This window comes from Phasianus colchicus, chromosome 16 (assembly GCF_987193195.1).
Source record: "Phasianus colchicus chromosome 16, bPhaCol1.hap1.1, whole genome shotgun sequence".
NCBI lineage: Eukaryota > Metazoa > Chordata > Aves > Galliformes > Phasianidae > Phasianus > Phasianus colchicus.
This window is the reverse complement of record NC_143451.1, coordinates 10,662,444-10,679,793: the sequence shown is the minus strand read 5'-3', so window position 1 is coordinate 10,679,793 and position 17,350 is coordinate 10,662,444. Positions and strand designations below refer to the sequence as shown.

The window sequence follows — 17,350 nt, the reverse complement described above, 5'->3', positions numbered from 1 at the left end:
TGTGCTTCTCTGGATGCTGCTGTCTGAGGCTGAAGCAGTTATCAGTGTGTTGGCAGTGGTTGTGCTGTTGGGCTGTGTGCAGTCCCCACTGCTTGCTGTGCCCCAGTGTGTTGCAGGACACAGGCAGGCACAGCAGCTTTGTGGGCTGATGGGTGTGCAGAGGCTCTGTGCTGCCTGCATGCCCCAGGGCCACTTATTTATTCTCGCTGCATTACGTAAGTAAGTAGCCCCCAACCCCTGCAGACATTGCCTCACTTGGTGTTGTGTGCGTATCCTGGCAGCTTTTGCACAGAAGGAATTAGACAGTTTGAGCTCTTAGTGCGTTTTGAAAGAGGCTGTGGTGGATGGATGGTTCCATCCTGAGGTTCTTTTGGTGTCTGTGTTCTGTATGCCCCATAGACTGAAGTGCTGGCAGTGCCAGCATCCTCTCCAGCACAGTGGATGCAAAACATGAGCTTCCCTTGCCCTACTTCACCCTCTTGCCAGCTCCTGTGTGTTTTCATCTACCTGCTTTGTTGGTATTTAAATTAGAAGACAAACCCCATTATGCTTTCTATTTTTAAGGACCCGTTTCCTTTATTTCACGTCACTCCATCTGCCCTGCAGTGAGATCTCGGGCTGTGCAGCCTTTCTGCACGCGTCCCATCTCTGTGTGATGTGAGGCTGAACCTCGGGTTGGTTACAGGGATGCAAGATGGCAATTAATGGGTTGGTTGTATCTTCAGAAGAACGTGAACAAACATCAAAAAAAAAAAAAACCATCGGCGGAAGCCACATCATTGGGGCAGGGTGTGAACCACTGGGTTCCACCTGAGCACGAGGTGGGGGATGTCTGAGCTCGGGCATCTGTACCCAGTGATGCACTCTGTTCAGTGGTCCGGGGTTCCTTCAGCCACTGGAGAACCAGAGTGGGATCTGGGAACAGCAGCGGTGTGAGGAGGACCTGAAGTGCCCCATTATCGTGGAAGCGGGAGCGTTCTGTGCTGAAAGCAGTTTGATGTTAAGAGCTTGAAGTGATTTTCCTGCTTGATAGCTTTGTAGTAAACAAAACGTGATTAATTCCCTTCGTGACTCATTGCAAGAGAGATTTTGAGTTTTATTACAACCTTTTTCTCTTTTATCCTTGCTTTAATTATCTAAGCAGAATAATAGAGCGTGGTAAGAACTCTCACAAGGCAGGGGAAGGTCATTGAGATAGCTGTCCTTCACTCCCTGCACAGAGCCTTTCTTTGCGTCCTTTCTGCCCTGACAGCGCTGTCGGCTGCAGCGCATCCTGCCCGATGCTATCACTGCATCCTGTAACTCTAGAAACAATCCCAGGGGCTGAGTGAGCACAGCAGGTCCGGGGGGGCTGGAGCAGCTGCTGCTGCCAGGAGCCTGTCCTGCCCTGGAGCAGGAATGAGGGGAAATGCAGCCCTCGCTACCAGGGCAGCCCCCAGCCTGCTCTCCCATCCTGCAGCTCCCCTCTAGTATGACATACCATGCTTTCAGCTGTGCCTTCTGGACCAGCTCCGCTTGGCTATTTGGTGGTGGTGCTAGAGGGGCTGTTCCATTGCTGCATCTCTCATTGTTATACCCTCTGCTCTTTTTCCCTGGTTGCAAACGCATTGCTTTGCTCTGTAGCATTGGCAGCAGTTACCTCTCAGGAGGTGTTTTTCTCGTCACTGACGGTTTCATAGGCTCACAGAGTCTCTAAAGTTGGAAAAGACTTCTCAAATAAGTCCAACCCATCCTACCGTGCCCACCAGCCATGGCCTTCAGCGCCACATCTCCATGGTTCTCAAACACTTCCAGAGATGGTGACCTCACCACCTCCCTGTTGTGAGGGTTCTTAGGGATGATGCTATCTAGCTTGCACTTTCTGGGTCTTGCAGGGCTGCTCTGCATGCAGTTGGCCGTAGGGCTGTTGTTCTGCTCCATGAGACATGCTGCTGTAGCTGAGGCATCTGCTGGGTTCCCCAGCCCCATTCCTGGTTAAAAATGACATGATAGAAGTTGCTGGGATCCATGATGATTCCTGTTTACTCTCCTCTGCAATTAACATTAATGTGAAAAATACTTCATTTTTGGAAAAGGGGAGAAATGGAGGGGAAAAAAAAAAAAAAGTGCAGCAGCAGATGGGCAAAATCTGCTCAATCCAAGCACCAGATACAACTTCAGGCTGTGAGTAGCTCTGCTGAAAGCAGTGGGGTCACTTCATTCACAGCGACACGCGTCGAAGCATCATCTGCTGTGAGGCTCAGACCAGGAGAGGTGCAGATTTCCTGTTAGTTTGTGTCCAATAATCTTGTAGCTATTCCTGTGCATCTTGTTTGGTTCAGGAAGTCAGCACTGGGTTAAGTCCGAGGTCCAACTAATTTACATCATCTGATGGTACGTGTTTGGGACAGAATGCAAAACATAAAGTGATCTGCTCATGGCAGAGCCTACAGAAGTTAAGGAAGATTTCTCACTGTCTCGCTTCAGGATTTGGGGGTATTTGTGGAATTTTATTGAAGAGCTCTGGGCAGTTGCTGGGGGTCCTTAACTCCCCGAACTTTGGGATTTTGTTGAGCTCTGCTAAACAGTTCAGTGCTGCGAGTGATGAGTTTTATGGAATTTGGATGAATCTGCACAGCCAGGGTGTACCACAGCACTGTGACCTCTGGGCTGTCAGGAAAAGGAATAAAAAAGAAAAAGGAACAAGGGTAGCATTGGGTCCTTGCAGAAACTCAGCAGATTTTTCTGCTAAAGAAGGCCAGGAACATTACAATTAGGGGCAATGTCAGAGGTAGGCAAATAGCCCCTGATTGTATGCAGATGATAGAGCTGGTTCAGTCTTTTGACTAGCGAAGCTTTCCTCAATTTGGGATATTGTGATCCTAATCAGAGACCTTTAGCTGTACATCAAAGCCCGCATAGCTCGGGGCTGGCACGGGCTGATTGCAGGGCTTCCTGCTCATCCCTGCCCAGGTGTCCTTCCTGCCGTGGCCGACTGATTCCTTTTTAGTCCTCATCACCGAGGCAAAGAAATTTAATCCCAATATTGCTGCCAGCCCTGGAATGGACGCACTGGTTTGGAAATGTCACCCTCCTGTTGCCTTGAAATATCAGTGCGCACAGCCTCTGCTACCTGCTAATTTCACTGCCAACCTCTAACCCGAGGTAGGGCAGACCTGTCATTAGCACATTCATCTGTGTTTAGATCTGTCAGCTTCCTTCCCCTTCTCCTCTTTTGTTTCTCTAATTACTTTGATTGCATCTCTGCATCCAGCTCGGGGCTCGGGTGGCTGCTGAAGCTGCGTGGTCCTCTGCCAGCATCCCCTCTCCTACAGGAGTACTTTAAAGAGGGAGAGAATTGGGTGTGGATTTTAAAGTCACAAAAACAACCATATGTAGGTTTGCAGGTGATTTTTCACTCTGTTTCAGAGCAGTGTCAGAGCCCAGTTCTCAGACCTTTCCTGGCCACAGTTCTTCCTTATCCTAAAGGTTTTACCATAGAACAGGCAAATGGCTGGAGATGGGCAACAGAAATTTTTGGGAGTGGGCTCCTCGCTCCACCATGCACTCTTAGGGCTGAGGCCAGCTCTTGGGGTGCTCCTCCAGCCCTACTGCCCAACCCTGTTGTCATCCATCAGTGAGGTCCTGAGCACCTCCTGCTTTGCTCCTTGGGGGGGGGTAAGTTTGGAAATGAAAGCTTTCAATTTCCCTGGCAAGCTGTGCGCCAAGCAGCCCTCCTGCTGTGCAGGTACCATCAGAAGCCATGTGGCAGCAAAAGGAGCATTTGCTCAGAGCCCTCTCCTGTGTTGTCCTCTGAGGGACGACGTCTGGGCTCTGGGTACAGATGTGTCATGAATTTCCAGGGTGATGTCTCTTCCAGCCCTGCACTTCCATCTGGTACTGGTAGTGCTGTCCCTGTGCTGTAACCAGAGATGCTGACATCTAGAGATAATAATTTGGCATGCAAGATCAAATAAAATATTCCTAATGCTATTTTTTTTGTGTGTGTTTTTCCAGGGATTGATTAAAATTCGAGGGGATCACTGCTGGAGAGACTTAACTTGCATGAATTATCACTATGAGGTGAGCAATCTGCACTTTAAAACTGTTTTTTCTTTGGTTTGGTGGATTTTTCTGTAGTCTTTTCTCTACTAGCAGGCAGTTCTCCATGTTGGTCTTCTTTTATTGTTGCCTTCAGCCTATAGCCATGCTGTCAGCATTCATGTGCCAGCTCAGTGATGCTGCTTTTCCCAGCAGCAGTCCTCAGAGAGCAATTTCTGTCCTCCCCCACTGCCATGGACTCTGAGGGATAAATGTGAACTGCACAGAGAACTCCCTTTGTAAAAGCAGGGAAAGGGAGGAACAGAAAGGACTTTCCCGTAGCATTGTGCTGTGTGCTTTCTGCCAACATTTTACTTTATTCCAAAACTCAGACATATGCAGACAGAAATCGAGCATCTCAGTGCTATCCAAGATGCTGAGCACTGATCGTTGGCAATTCAGAATTATGCAGCTTTATCTTTCTGACATCTGTTCCAGTGATTGCGTTACGTTCTGATTATAAACTGCGGTTTGTATTCTGGCTCTGTTCTTTGATTTTTAGGGAGAGGGAGCTCAGCTTCCTCTCTGCTTTTACCTATAGTTTTGCAATTGCATTTTGTAGAAACAGAGATCAAAAGGTAAGAAATTGCTGTGTACAGGGACTCTCTCCTGAGGAAATCGTGGCTCTCTATGAAATAAGCAGTACTGTGAGGGACAGTGCCTTCTGCAGGTTAGCACTGGAGCCACTGAGTCACAGTGCTGGGGATCTGTGCTCTGTGCCCATATGAGAAGCAGGGAGCACTCCATATCTGTGCACAGAGCTGCAGTGATCAGCCCTGATCTCTGATGTGGGTTCTGTGCTGTGTTTGTCCCCAGGGATGGACCTTTGGGGTGATGTCCTCAGTGGACCATCATCACGTCTGGAAACCATTTTCCCTTTCCAATTAAATCTGATGGATTCTGACTTCCCTGACCTGCAGAACATGTTCCAAGGTGTTGCCTATGGATGGCTTTTTGCAGGGGAGGCACTGAGCAGCAGCCATGGGGATGCTCATACAGCATCTCCCTTTCCACAATTGTGTGATAAGAATTGTGTTTGAGTGCTGGGGACCGAGTTACCAATCCTGTTACAGGATCAGGATTCCTCTTTCTAAAACAGGAAAAATTCTATCGTTTTTGCCAGGTACCAGTGCCCCATCCTGCAGCAGCCAGCCTGTGTAATCCCCAAGACTTCAAATGAAAACCAGAATCAGTTCTGTAACCTAGAAGGCTAATGAAGACCATTCCCATCCTACCCATAAGGCAGGATCCCCGCTGAAGTAATTGTGAACAGGGGGCAGATCACATTATCAATATTAATTATTTTAATCCACACCAAAGAAGCTGTAATAAAGGGAAATTGAAAGAGGCCAGCATTCTTCTACCAGTGCTATAGATTCACCTGTTGAGCTGAGTCCTCTGCATGCCCTGTTGTCACAGTGCAGGGTGGAAATACTTTGGTGACCTTGGGCTCAGTAGGTGGAGAAGGAAGTCCCAATAATTTGGGGCTCATTGAAGTCCTCAGAAGTCCATATAATCTGTCCCTGGTCCTGGTAAAGTTTCCCTATAGTTGGTGGCTTACAATAGCCTGACCTTTGCCCATCTTCCTGAGTGCAGCCATATGAATTAGTTGAGGACAAGAGTGGATGCGTGGCAGGGAAAAAGCAATTCACAGGGATGTGTTACAGTGCAGGTCCCCAAAATCCAACCAGTCAGTGAGAGGAAGTTGAGGGTGAGGCTTGAAGATACCTCTACAAGAGGAGGAGGCAGCTGCAAATCTGCTTATCATTAGGATGATAAAACTGGGTATTGGATCAGCCCTAATGGAGCTGGGCCAAATGGAGTCTGTGTGATGTATGTTGGCCACCCCAGCTCTCGTGTTCCAGCCCGGAATTGCAGTCCAAAACCTACATGTGCTCCTCTGCCAAGAGAATTAATGAGAACACATGGCCTCCATCTCCCGCGTGCTGAGCGCACCCCACACTATTTATTTGCAGTAGGACCAGCAGCCATGGTTGTGGAAAATAACATTTCCACTTGTGTCAGGAGTCGTGCGTAAAATAGTTAAAAATTGTTACGACTCGGGTAATTAAACAGAATGTAATTTTCCTCCCTTTTTCTTTTCTGATGTGTGGGGCCTTACTCCAAACCTTTATGGAGATCTGTTCCCCAAATGAAGCCTCTCTGTGTTGAGGGCTTACGATCTGTGACGCTGTGGAGTTTGGAGAGGGAAATGGCAGAACGCATGGTTTACATAGGAAAGGTATTTTCCTACCAATGCAACACCCCTTGGATCCCTGAGGAGTCCGTGTGCTGCAGCATGGAGACAGATGCTGATGGAGAGAAGTTCAGGTGGTGCTGCCTTGCTACCTGCAATTGTGTGCAGGGCTGGGAGGTGCTGGGGGGGGTCTGGGCTCTGACATTCATTGGGTTCTACTTCTCATTCCTTGGCTTTGCAGCTGTTCCACTGCTGGCTGTGGTTAGAGGGCTGTTTATCCTCTAAGAAGTCCTGGTTGCAGGAGGCTTTTGCACAGTTGGGACCTGTTCATGCTGCTGCTGACACAGAGGGAAGCTGCCTCTGGTTTGTAGGTCTGTTTGTCATCATTAAGCGTTTCTCTGCTATGTACACAATGGTTTACAAATGCATGTGCAGCGGTTTGCAGAATGCAGCTCGATTTCTGCTTCCACAGGAGCACATGGCACAGATCCCACCGCAGAGAAGCCCTCAGTAAAGAGCCCAGCAGCAGCCTGCAGCTACAGGAGGCTTTGGGCTGCTGCAGGTGCTTCTGCAGCTTGCAGGGTATTGCCTGGGCATGGACTGGAGCAGCTTCCAGCCTGGGTAGGTACCAGCAAGGGGAGCAGTGACCTGCTCTCACAGCTTCTCACTCCCTCCCTCCCTCCCTCCCCATCAGGCTTTCTCTGGCCCTCCCTGCCCTCATTCTGGATGTGCTGCCTTGCTGGCACAAGCACAATGCCTTAACATATTCCAAATGGAGAAAACCCTCAATGCCAGCCCTGCGTTTAGGACCTCCTTCCAGACCTGCAGCTCCCTAACACGCTCACAGCACCGAGCACCTTGCAGCCACATGTCTGTTCACAGGGAGGTTTGAGTGGCAAAGGCAGGAGATGAGCATTTCTGACTTGCAACCAAATGGAGCCGTGGTTTGGGATGCTGGCAGTGGTCTTGGCAGAGTGGCTAAGGAGAAAATGTTTGGGTTTTAGAAATGGTGAAGTCCTACATGGTTGCATCCATCGCATCTCCCCGTACCAGCATGGAACAACATGCTGCGGGATGCAACCTGCAATGTGTTTTATGGTGGCTGCCAAAGTATTGTTGCTTTTTAATTACAGACAGATATCTCGTAAAACCCAGCCACCAACTGGTGAGAACAGCTGCTGGAGCAGCTGCACAGGGAGCAGGGAGCCCCGCTGGGCGGCCGCCTTCATCACCTCCTCCTTTCTGCTCTGTGCCATAACCCCACGGGGTGCTTACATGTGTCCCAGGGTAGCTCTCTCTGAGCAGGTGCCAGCCCTGGTACACAGCGGGCAGGGAACCTCTCTGTGCCCAGCTGGAGCAACTTGTTTTATTTCTTTTAATGCAAAGAATTTGTTTTAAGTGGAGTTTTGAAGGGAGCACCTTTTATCGAAGAGTTTCGCAGCGTCATGCAAGCAAGCAGACCTTCCACTGAGACAGAGATCATGGGATGGTATGGGTTGGAAGGGTCCTCAAGGTGAGATGGATGAATAAAAAATTAAATAAGTAAAACACCCCTAAATCAGGAAAGCCTTTGCCAGCACTGGGAGTGAGATCCAGGATTTCCTTCCCACTCTGGGGGTGCTCAGGGTACCCCCATGCAGAACCCTCCCAAGGAATGTGCTGAGCTGCTCAATCCCAACCAAAGGTGCACGTCAGTTCTCCTGACTCTGTCAGTGCTGCTGCAGTAGAGCTTTGTTCTTTGTGTAAGACGTTGTGCACACAAAGGTCACTTCTTCTGATTTGTACAAATTATTGCTAATTACTCTGGAACTGTTTTTCTTAAATGGAGGCTGTCAGTCAGGGCTGCAGCTCCCAGCAGCTCTCCAGTTCCTAGAGAAGCTCTCTGGAGCACAGTGTCTTTTGTGCCTAATTACAGGGCTGCTGACTGATAGCTGTGCTGATAAGGGTGAGAAGCAAGGAGGCTGGAGCTGTTCTTTAAACGCCTCCTGATTTCTTTGCTCCCTTCTCTTCAGTGTATTGGACCTTGTTAGACTTTAATCTAGCTTTTTTTCTCAGCTATTGTGAAACAAAGGGGAAACGCTGTCAACAAATTACTATCAACAAGAAAATAGTTTGTGTCTTAGAATCATAGGCTGGTAGAGATGCAAGCTCATAGAATTGTGGGTTCTGTGATATGAACTATTTCCCAGTTTACTCAGTAGAAATGCCATGAGGAATATAGATCCAGTAATGCCCCTGACAGCATATCCTCACCTCTCAGCCTGGAGGGCTGCAAGTAAATGCTGTATGCTCTGTACCTTAAGAATACGAAGTCTTTTTGAAATCAATTTTAGTTCGGATTTATGAATACTTGCTTTGAACTGAAATTTACTGTCAGATTACCAACTTGAAATTAAATGGGTCTGTAATCAGAATAGCCCAGGCTATCAGCTTCACTAACACAGAACAAAATAGGCACAAAACGACTCAGTGATCCTTACAGGTTCCTTCCAGCTCGGGATGTTTAGTGATCGTGTGACACGCAGTGCTGCCAGGCGGCTCTGCATCGCTGCGTGGGCGCTGCTTTTCCACACCGGCCCTCAGCCTGTGCACCCCACCCAAAAGTTTTAGTGCTTTTTTAGTTTGTTTTAATCTTTTTCTCATCCAATATGAACCTTACTGCTGCAGAGTTGGCCCAAACACGGAGGGTTCGCAAGGGGAGGGCTGGAGAAGAGCCGTGGAGCTGGTGGGTGTGCCGTGGGTCCTGGGGCTGCACACAGCCCGTCGTTGCTTGAAATGGTAAAAACCTGTGTTCCAGCAGATGGGTTTCTGTGATTTAAGCGGTGAAAGCAGTTGTCCTGCAGAAGCCAAAGCCATTGTTGAGTCTTCAGCAGAGAGAGGGACATGTGGTTCTGCCCGGGGTGGATTACGGTGCAGGTTGTGTTCATCTCCAGTTGCAAAAACAAACTGTTCTCTGCACTGAGGCAGCCGATACCAGAAGGAAAAGCACACTTCTGTGCAGCTCTTTTTTTGTTCCATTTGGTCATAAGTTTTGAAAAATGACCTTTTCTGAGGCATAATTGAAAAACCAGTTGTGCCTCTTCACACGTATTGAAGGGCCACTTAGCGTGGGTCTGAAGCTGAGGATTAGGTGCTTTCTTCTGGGTTTTGGTGATTTGCATGATGTCAGTGGAAGAAGGGCTAATTCTTGACCTTGCCTGCGATCAATTAAGTAACAAGATCCATCATAAGGTAAGTGCATGAAGCAATAGTATTGGCAGATGAATGTCAACACGACATCAAAAGCTTATTACAGTGTATCTGGATTTTGTATCAGGCTCTGCGGGAAGGTCTCTATCTGAGACAGGTTTTCAGATGAATCCCAGGTGTTCTCTCTGTAAGCTGTGTTTGAATGTAGTTTGCTGGAAATACTTGTTCTCCCAAACTTTGGGCTGAGCTCTGTTGTTCTGATAACAGTTAAACATAGAGGTTGCTTAAAAAGAGGGGGATTGATGGCTTTTAGAGTAGAACAGTGGGCAAACATCAGGGTGGAAGCACTGGGGAGGATTGATTTTGCTTGCTTTGCACTGCTCAGGGGTGCTGGTGGGAGGTTCAGGGGCTGCAAAGTAGAGCTGAGCTCTTTGGGAGGGGGCCCAGCTTTAGCACTGGCTCTGAGCTGTGCTGCAAATGATCGCTTCTGGAAGTGCAGCAGAGCTCAGGGACACTGCAAAGCAGTGGTGAGCTTACAGAAGTGAAGCCTTCCTCATAGAGCTGCAAATTGAGAGGGACATACTGATAAATAGTGACATGTATTCCCAGTTGTGTTGTATTTTGAAAAGTGAAAAGGCGTACAGGTCTGTTGCAGTCTGAGGATGCTGCAGAAGAACCGAGTAATTAATGGCGTGGGAGTTAATGCAGAACAAAAGTGCTGTCCCTGCTGGTAGGGGAAACCTGCAAGCTGTGCTTTATTCCAGGCATGGAGTGCCTTCCAGAGCCTCGCACCACACCAACACTCTGCCTTGTGTTATCCCCAGCAGCCAACATAAAAGACGAATGGCGAGTGGATTCTCAACCCCCTGAAAGCCAGCATCAGCTCAGCTCTTCTCTCCATCGGGACCAGGATCCCCACAGTGAGTTTAGGAGAGGTGCAGATGAGTGTCTGCTCAGTGAGCTGTCAAAACAAAAGGCAGAGCTGCAGCTCTGCACTCTCAGCCTGCTCAGGAAACCACACAGTGCTGATGGAAATGGGACGTAAGCAGGTGCTGAGAGAGAAGCCTTCAGAGGAGCTTTGAGAGGAATCTAATAGGACAATGGGAAATGGCTTTGAATTGAAAGAGGGGAGATTTAGATTGGACGTAAGGAAAAAGCTGCTAAGCACGGTGAGGAATGACACAGGGTGTGCAGAGTGGTGGTGGTGCCCCATCCCTGCAGACAACTACAGTCAGGCTGGATGGGGCTCTGAGCACTGATGGAGCTGTGGGTGTCGCTGCTCATGCAAGGAATTGGACCAGATGGCATTCAGAGGTCCCTTCCAGCTTCAACTGTTCTGTGATTCTGATGGCAGAAATGTTAGGGCTGGACTGAGCGTGCAGCAGTGACGCCAGGCAGAGCCCCGCTACTGAGGGCAGCACAGCACATTTTCTTTATCTTTTCCATTCATTTTGAAAACACTGTGCATGTTTCTTCACCAATAGTAACTACACTAAAGCAACCGAAGATGAAGTCAGAAGTTTCTGGGGTTTTTGGTTCGGTGTGAGCAAAGCAGGTCAGTGGCACCTGTCATTGCGGTCACCCGCTGCTGCCACAGCTTTCAGCCGATTTCCAATAGCATTAAAGCAAAATTGGAGAAAGGAGTGAAAGTTCAGTGGAAATGCCTCCTGGGCATTTCTGCTGGGAGCCGTTGGAGGGTTTTGAGGCATAGGAAGACATCAGCCCCTGCCCCGCCGGGACTCGTGCGGAGCTGTCAGTCACGCACTGTGAATGCATTGGGGATATGCCAATACTGTTTTCAGCAGTAATACAATTCCTCTTCCTGGATTCTTTTCTGTTTTTCTTAAGGATTTGTTTTAAGCCCTGTGAAAGCTTCCTGTACAACTATTGGATTTCATCTCTTCATTACACATTCCCACTGTTTCAGTCTCATTTACAGACCACCCAGGACCCTCATCGTTTGCCTTCAATATTTTCTTCTCTTTTCTTTTTTTTTTTTTCCCCTTTCTTCCTTACCCTCTCCACCTGTTTGGTCTTTCTCCATCCTGATCAGATGAATCCATAAAGGTCTTTGCATACACCTGACCAGACCTCCCCATGCATAGCATCCGTCCCATTGGCCAACTTCTCCCCCAAAGAGTGCTGGAGCCCAGTGCTTCCTGCTGCCTCCTGGGGTTTTTTCCTTGCTGCTCATGCAACGTTTGAGGCCCATGAGGTTTATCAGCTCTGCAGGTAACAGAGAGAGTGCTCAGATAATTGCTTACATTGTGGATTTATCAGTGAGTTAATGGTGTGTTTTAAGAAATCTGCAAAGAGAAGAAAGATGACAAATTTCAGTGCTACCTGGAAGGCAGAAACAAGACAGGAGCCAGTCTGGGAGCTTTCCAGCCTTTCCCAGTATTGTGCCTGTTCTCTTTTGCTTTATGGATGAGGATTACTTCCTTGACCTCTTCCAAACAGTGCCAGCCCCAATGTTAACGTGGAACTGCTCAACACGTGTGTCCCGATCTCCGCATCCTCAAATAGATGAAAGCTATGGCAATAATTATTTTGATTTTTTATCATCCTCTATGGCACGTGTGGACATGATGTGCTGTGTATCCTCATCTCCTGCGCTGGAGTTGTGCTTCACATCAACCCCCACCTTCCTATGTTCAGATGGGGCCAACCACCACTCTGGTTCTCCTACTGCTGAGACCCCTGGGGTGGTGCAAAAGCTTGGTGTCAGCCAAAATTCAGAGCTCTTCTCTTTGATGTTTGCTTTCTAAGGGCCAGAATCCAAGTGAAATCAAAAATTTGAACACATGCGTTTTCATATGATATCAACTACAGAATGGTGTGTGCAGTGCTCCAATGTGCAACTAAATTATCTAAAAAAAACCAGCCCACATCGCTGCCGTCTGCCTTCCAGGGAAAGCAAAATAAGTCCATGCTTTTGATTGCCGATAGAGTTTAAACAAACAGGGTGTTTGTTTACAAACTGATGCTTTCTTCTTTGGAGGTCAGATTGTGTTTTTGTGGGATTAATGAGCACGTGGTACGGTTTCATCTCTTTCTGTGACCATTGGATGTGTTCTGTCGTTTAAGGAATGAGGAAGTTTTTCACACAGGGGGTGGTGAGGCACTGGAACAGGTTGCCCAAGGAGGTTGTGGATGCCCCATCCCTGGAGGCATTCAGTGCCAGGTTGGATGTGGCTCTGGGCAGCCTGGTCTGGTGGTTGGCGACCCTGCACATAGCAGGGGGGTTGAAACTGGGTGATCATTGTGGTCCTTTCCAACCCAGGCCATTCTGTGATTCTAGGAAATCTCTCTGAAGGTAGTAAGTGAAGTATGGAGTTTGTGTCCTGCAAAATACCAGGCACTTCTGCCAAAGAAGCTGCGTGTTCCCACAGGTGGCCTGTTAGTCCTTTCTCTGTCTTTGGCCTCTTACTAGGATTTTCTTGTGAAAATAATCATAAGAAACTCTTCTAGTTCTCAGGTTAATACTATATTAATTATTGCATACATCAGAAGTTTTAAATTCCACTTGAAGTCTTATTTCCACAGAAGCAACTGGGCCAGGAACAAGAGCAGCTGGTGACAGAATGTCACAAACTGAACTTAAACCAGCAAAAAGAATGGCTTGAACTATTTGCATATCTTCTATTTGCTTTGAATTGATGCTGTTTCCATCCAACGCTCTGTGTTTTCCATCTTTCCCCATTGAATTTGTGTGGAACTGCAGCACGCAGGTGATGTCAGCAATGCAGAGGGCCGAGTGGCTGATGCAGTTCTTACACACGATTCCCTCCATACTGCAGAGCTGGCAGACCCCCAGCCAATTGCCCACTGCATTTCTTCCCACTCGCAGCTCTCAGTTGCTCCCAGCAATCCCACATGGCTGCAGGGAGCACAAACGAGTTCGCAGCGATGCGCGGCGTTCTGCTCCCGAGTCGTGTGTGCCAAACTGACCTTTAATCTTGGAGTATAAATCACTTTCCAGTCCTATTATTTGTAAAATCCTACAGGCTTGCAAATGCACAAAAGAAGCCTTTGTCTCTTATTAATTTAATTTATAGGTTAAAGTTTCAAGTCAGTGGCAAGCAAAAGCTGATTTGCTGTTTGCTTCGGGAACTGCCGTTCTGGAGAGCATGGCATGTGCTGGGCTGCCTAAAACTGTGACGTGTAATTAGGAGCTTCTGTAATTACATATAATGCAATGTAATTTGCTTATCTTTTTGGTATGTATTACACATGAAAGCTGGGAGGCTAACTCGATGTGAATTAGCTCTTTCAACCCTAAAAGCACATCAGATCACTGAAAACACTGCTTTGTGTCTCGTTCTATTAACATCGTGACAAGATCAATGTTTTCAGGCATTTCAAGTCACTGCCCTTTTCTTTTACATGTAGAGTAGCCCCATCTTCTTCTCTACCATGCGTTTGTGCTGCGACAAAATAATCACAGGAGCACAGAATGGTTTGAGTTGGAAGGGACCTCTGAAAGCGATCTGGTCCCACTCCCTGCACTGGGCAGGGACACCCACAGCTCCATCAGTGCTCAGCGCCCCATGGGTGCTGGCTGTGGGTGTGGGCAGGGGTGGGGCACTGCCACCTCTCTGGGCAATAATAGCAAATTCTGTAATAGAATACAGAGAAAAGCAGTATTGATCTTTTTGCCTGTGATTTAAAACCAAATGAAACCACTGTTCCTCTGCTTTAATTTGGTCGAAGCCATGAAATTCCACTGTTCCCACTGCAGCGCTGCCCCAATTGCTCTGCTCTGTGGGCTTTGGGGCTGAGCCATGCAGTGTTCAGGTGGGATCCATACAAATCGAGGCAAAGAAATAAAACTTCCTCATAGCCATGCTGTCACATCATGCTGCAGTGTGAGCAGTTTGGCTGCACGAGGTGCTCAGCAAAAGCTTTTACCTCTGAGCAGTTCCTTTGGTAAGGCACAGATAGTGAGTAGTTGCTCCTGCAGGCATTGTGGAAATGTTTGTATTCAGAACAGCATTTATCTCACACGTATTCATGAACTGACTTATCTATATTTTCCGAGGATCATATTCTTCTTCTTCCCTTTCAGCCTGAACGTCTCAATGGCTAAAAGGGGTTTTATTGCTCTGGCATTAATCACGGCGTTTGACAGAATCGAGCTGGATCCTGTCCAATTAGGCTGAGACAATATTGAATTTCGAACCGTCGTGCTGGATCCATTTGAAGTAACGCAAGCTCACCGCTCCCCACGCTCAGTGCTGGGGTTTGGAGTGCCACCCGTTCCCTTGGAGAAGCAACTGCTGGAGCTCAGCAAATCCCCTTCTGCAAGTAATGCCCTTAAAGAGCACGTGCTGAGCTAGCAAATGCAGGTTGGCTGCTATACCCACTATTCTAACAGTACCATTCTTTGCAAAGATGTCAGTTTGTTGGTAGCCCAAGGGCCTTGCGACAGCCTTCGTCTTGTTTGAGAGGATTTCCTGTCATCCATCTGAGGAGGAGAAACAGAATCCCACGCGGGGGGTGGCCCATGTTCTGAGGGAAGTGAATTACCATGGGTAAGTCCTTGAGGCAGTGGTTGCAATGAATGGTTTGTGAGCAGCCCGCAATGGAAATCTGTTTGAATGTGTTACCCTTGGCCTCCAGGCAAATAAATGAAATATTTTAATTCATAGAATTAATTGGGATTTTAGCAGCCTTTCAATATCAAATATAGCAGATACCTTGTAACCCTGTCCTGCTCTGCTCTAAGCCAAAGGACTGGGAGCACCAGCACAGGCATGGGAGCCAAACATGAGCAAGAACAGGCTGGAAATGTTTCTTCACTTATGTCCCTCATTAATTATTATATTTATAATAATTATTATGGTTGTTGTTTTTTTTTTTTTTTTTTTGTATTGCTGCTACATCAAGCTGGTGCAAATCACCATAAAGAATATTTCCAGCAAAAACAGGCAGAGCCCCATGAGATCCATGGCCACTTCCTGAGGGCTGTGCCCATGGGATGCTGGCTCAGCCTCTGCTCTTCCACCCTGCTCACTGCTTCTGTTGGTACACAGCTGGGGGACACATCACAGCCTCTCCTCCTATTGAACATAGAGCCTGAACTATCTGAGTGCCCAGGGGATTGACAGGAGAGAGCGGGAGCCAAAGCAAACTGCAGTAACCTCATTTCTCTGCCAAAAGGAGTGAAAGGATAATGTAGCATGTAGTTATCAAAGGGGAGTTTTCTCAAAGCCGGTCAAACCTGACTTTGCTAATTAAACTTTGGTTTTATTAAAGAGAGAGCAGCTCTCCTTTGTAACTTGCTGAGATTAAAGTTGATGGATGGGTGCCCCTGTGAATTCTTGCACCGTTGGCCACGTGTGCTGACTGTGGTTTGGATGCTGCTGGTGGGGAAACCTCCTTCCAGCAGTTCTGGTCCCAGCGCTGGGGCTGTTTGGGGAGGTCCTGCGGGGGCTGTTGGGGTGGCACAGGGGATGCTATGAAAGTGTTGGAGCAGCCCTGCAATGGCAGGCAGCCCACACTCTGCTGTGCTGCCAGGTGCATGCTCTTCCTGCCCTCAGTGTTGGGTAGTGGCTTTGCTGGAAGGCAGCTTGCTGTGGCTGGGATGGATCCTGCTAGAGGAAGTGCTGAACCCCTCATTTCCTTGCACATGTATTTTCAGAGGGAAAATCCTTTACTTTGTCAAGTCAGTGCATTTTATTATGGTCCGTGAATTTGTTATCAGCCAGAACTCTTTTATAAAACTGGAAATAAGCCATCACAAAACAATTATTATTATTATTTTTACATTAAAGCAGTTAATGTCTGCAAAACGTTTGACCATGAGGATTCCTCTGCGCATGTCTACCTGCAGTTTCCATCCTTCCCACCAGCAGGACCAACAGCATTCAGTGCCTCCCTTGGCAGCTCCATTGCAGCCACAGGACTGATCCCCATCACCTTGGGAGATACAAAGGGCAGCTGTAATTAATAACCATGTCCCTGCAGCTTCTTGCACCTGGGGGATTTGCGTTCTGTTGTTTTATTGCTTTGTAAGCCCAGCAGCATGACTAAGAGCAATCACTTTCCTGGTTATACAAGGCTTCTCCAGCTAGAGTATGCTTCTGAGATGGTGGTTGGTGGGTTTTCTTGTTTGCAGGTAGAAAGAGAAGCTGCTGCCAGGGCTGTGGAAGGTGAGTGATTTCTTTATTTACTTTTCAAATACCTGAACAGCTCAGGTGCTTTTGGGGCTGCTCTCCAGGTGCTGCCTCCTGGTGCATCCCATAAGGATGAGCCCTGGTTTCATTTCATGCCGTTCATCTCCAAACCTCAGAGGGGTTACTGCTGGGTTTGAAGCCTTTCAGCCTGTCTCCTTCAGAAAGTGCTTCTGGGGGCAGTAATAAGGGGTTTTAGAGAGGTCACCTCTGCACTGAGTATGGTATGAGTTTAATTTGCTAGTTAAGATGTTACTGACTTCTAGATTTCTAACGTTTCCTCTTCTGCGAAATCTTATATATCGCCTATACAGGAGTTGTTGTGGCTGGGGGTTGCGGAAGAACACTCAGGAATTCCTTACTGCTTCTCTGGCACTTGAGTTCAGTTTACACCGTACACCAAAGAAATGGCTCCCTTTGGGTTGGGATAGGTTACAGGCTCTGCTGGTGCAGGAACAAAGGGCTGCCTGTTCCAGCGGGCATGTCTGTAAGGCAGGAGGGGATGCTGCAGGTGGTGAAGATGCGAAGCAGCATTTTGTGGATGCATTTCACTTTTAGGAGCTCACAGACAATGAGAGTGGTTCAGTAAAAACAGAACACAGCCAACTCCTGGGATACTGGAGATGCTGAAAGAAAGGAGGTGGTCAGAGCTCCAGGTGCTTGCAGCACTGGTTTCTGCAGGGACATTATTGCAGCCCTTTGTGGTTCG

At 47.9% G+C, this 17,350-nt stretch overlaps 1 protein-coding gene across 2 annotated transcripts in view; it reads left to right on the top strand.

Annotated features, from left to right (window-relative positions):
- LMF1 (lipase maturation factor 1) overlaps positions 1-17,350 on the top strand; it is a 160,077-nt gene that overhangs the window by 58,252 nt on the left and 84,475 nt on the right. For both annotated transcript variants that reach the window (XM_031606895.2, XM_090151668.1), the window contains one exon: positions 3,997-4,062. In XM_031606895.2, the coding sequence (XP_031462755.2) occupies positions 3,997-4,062 (66 nt within the window). The remainder of the gene's footprint in view (positions 1-3,996; positions 4,063-17,350) is intronic.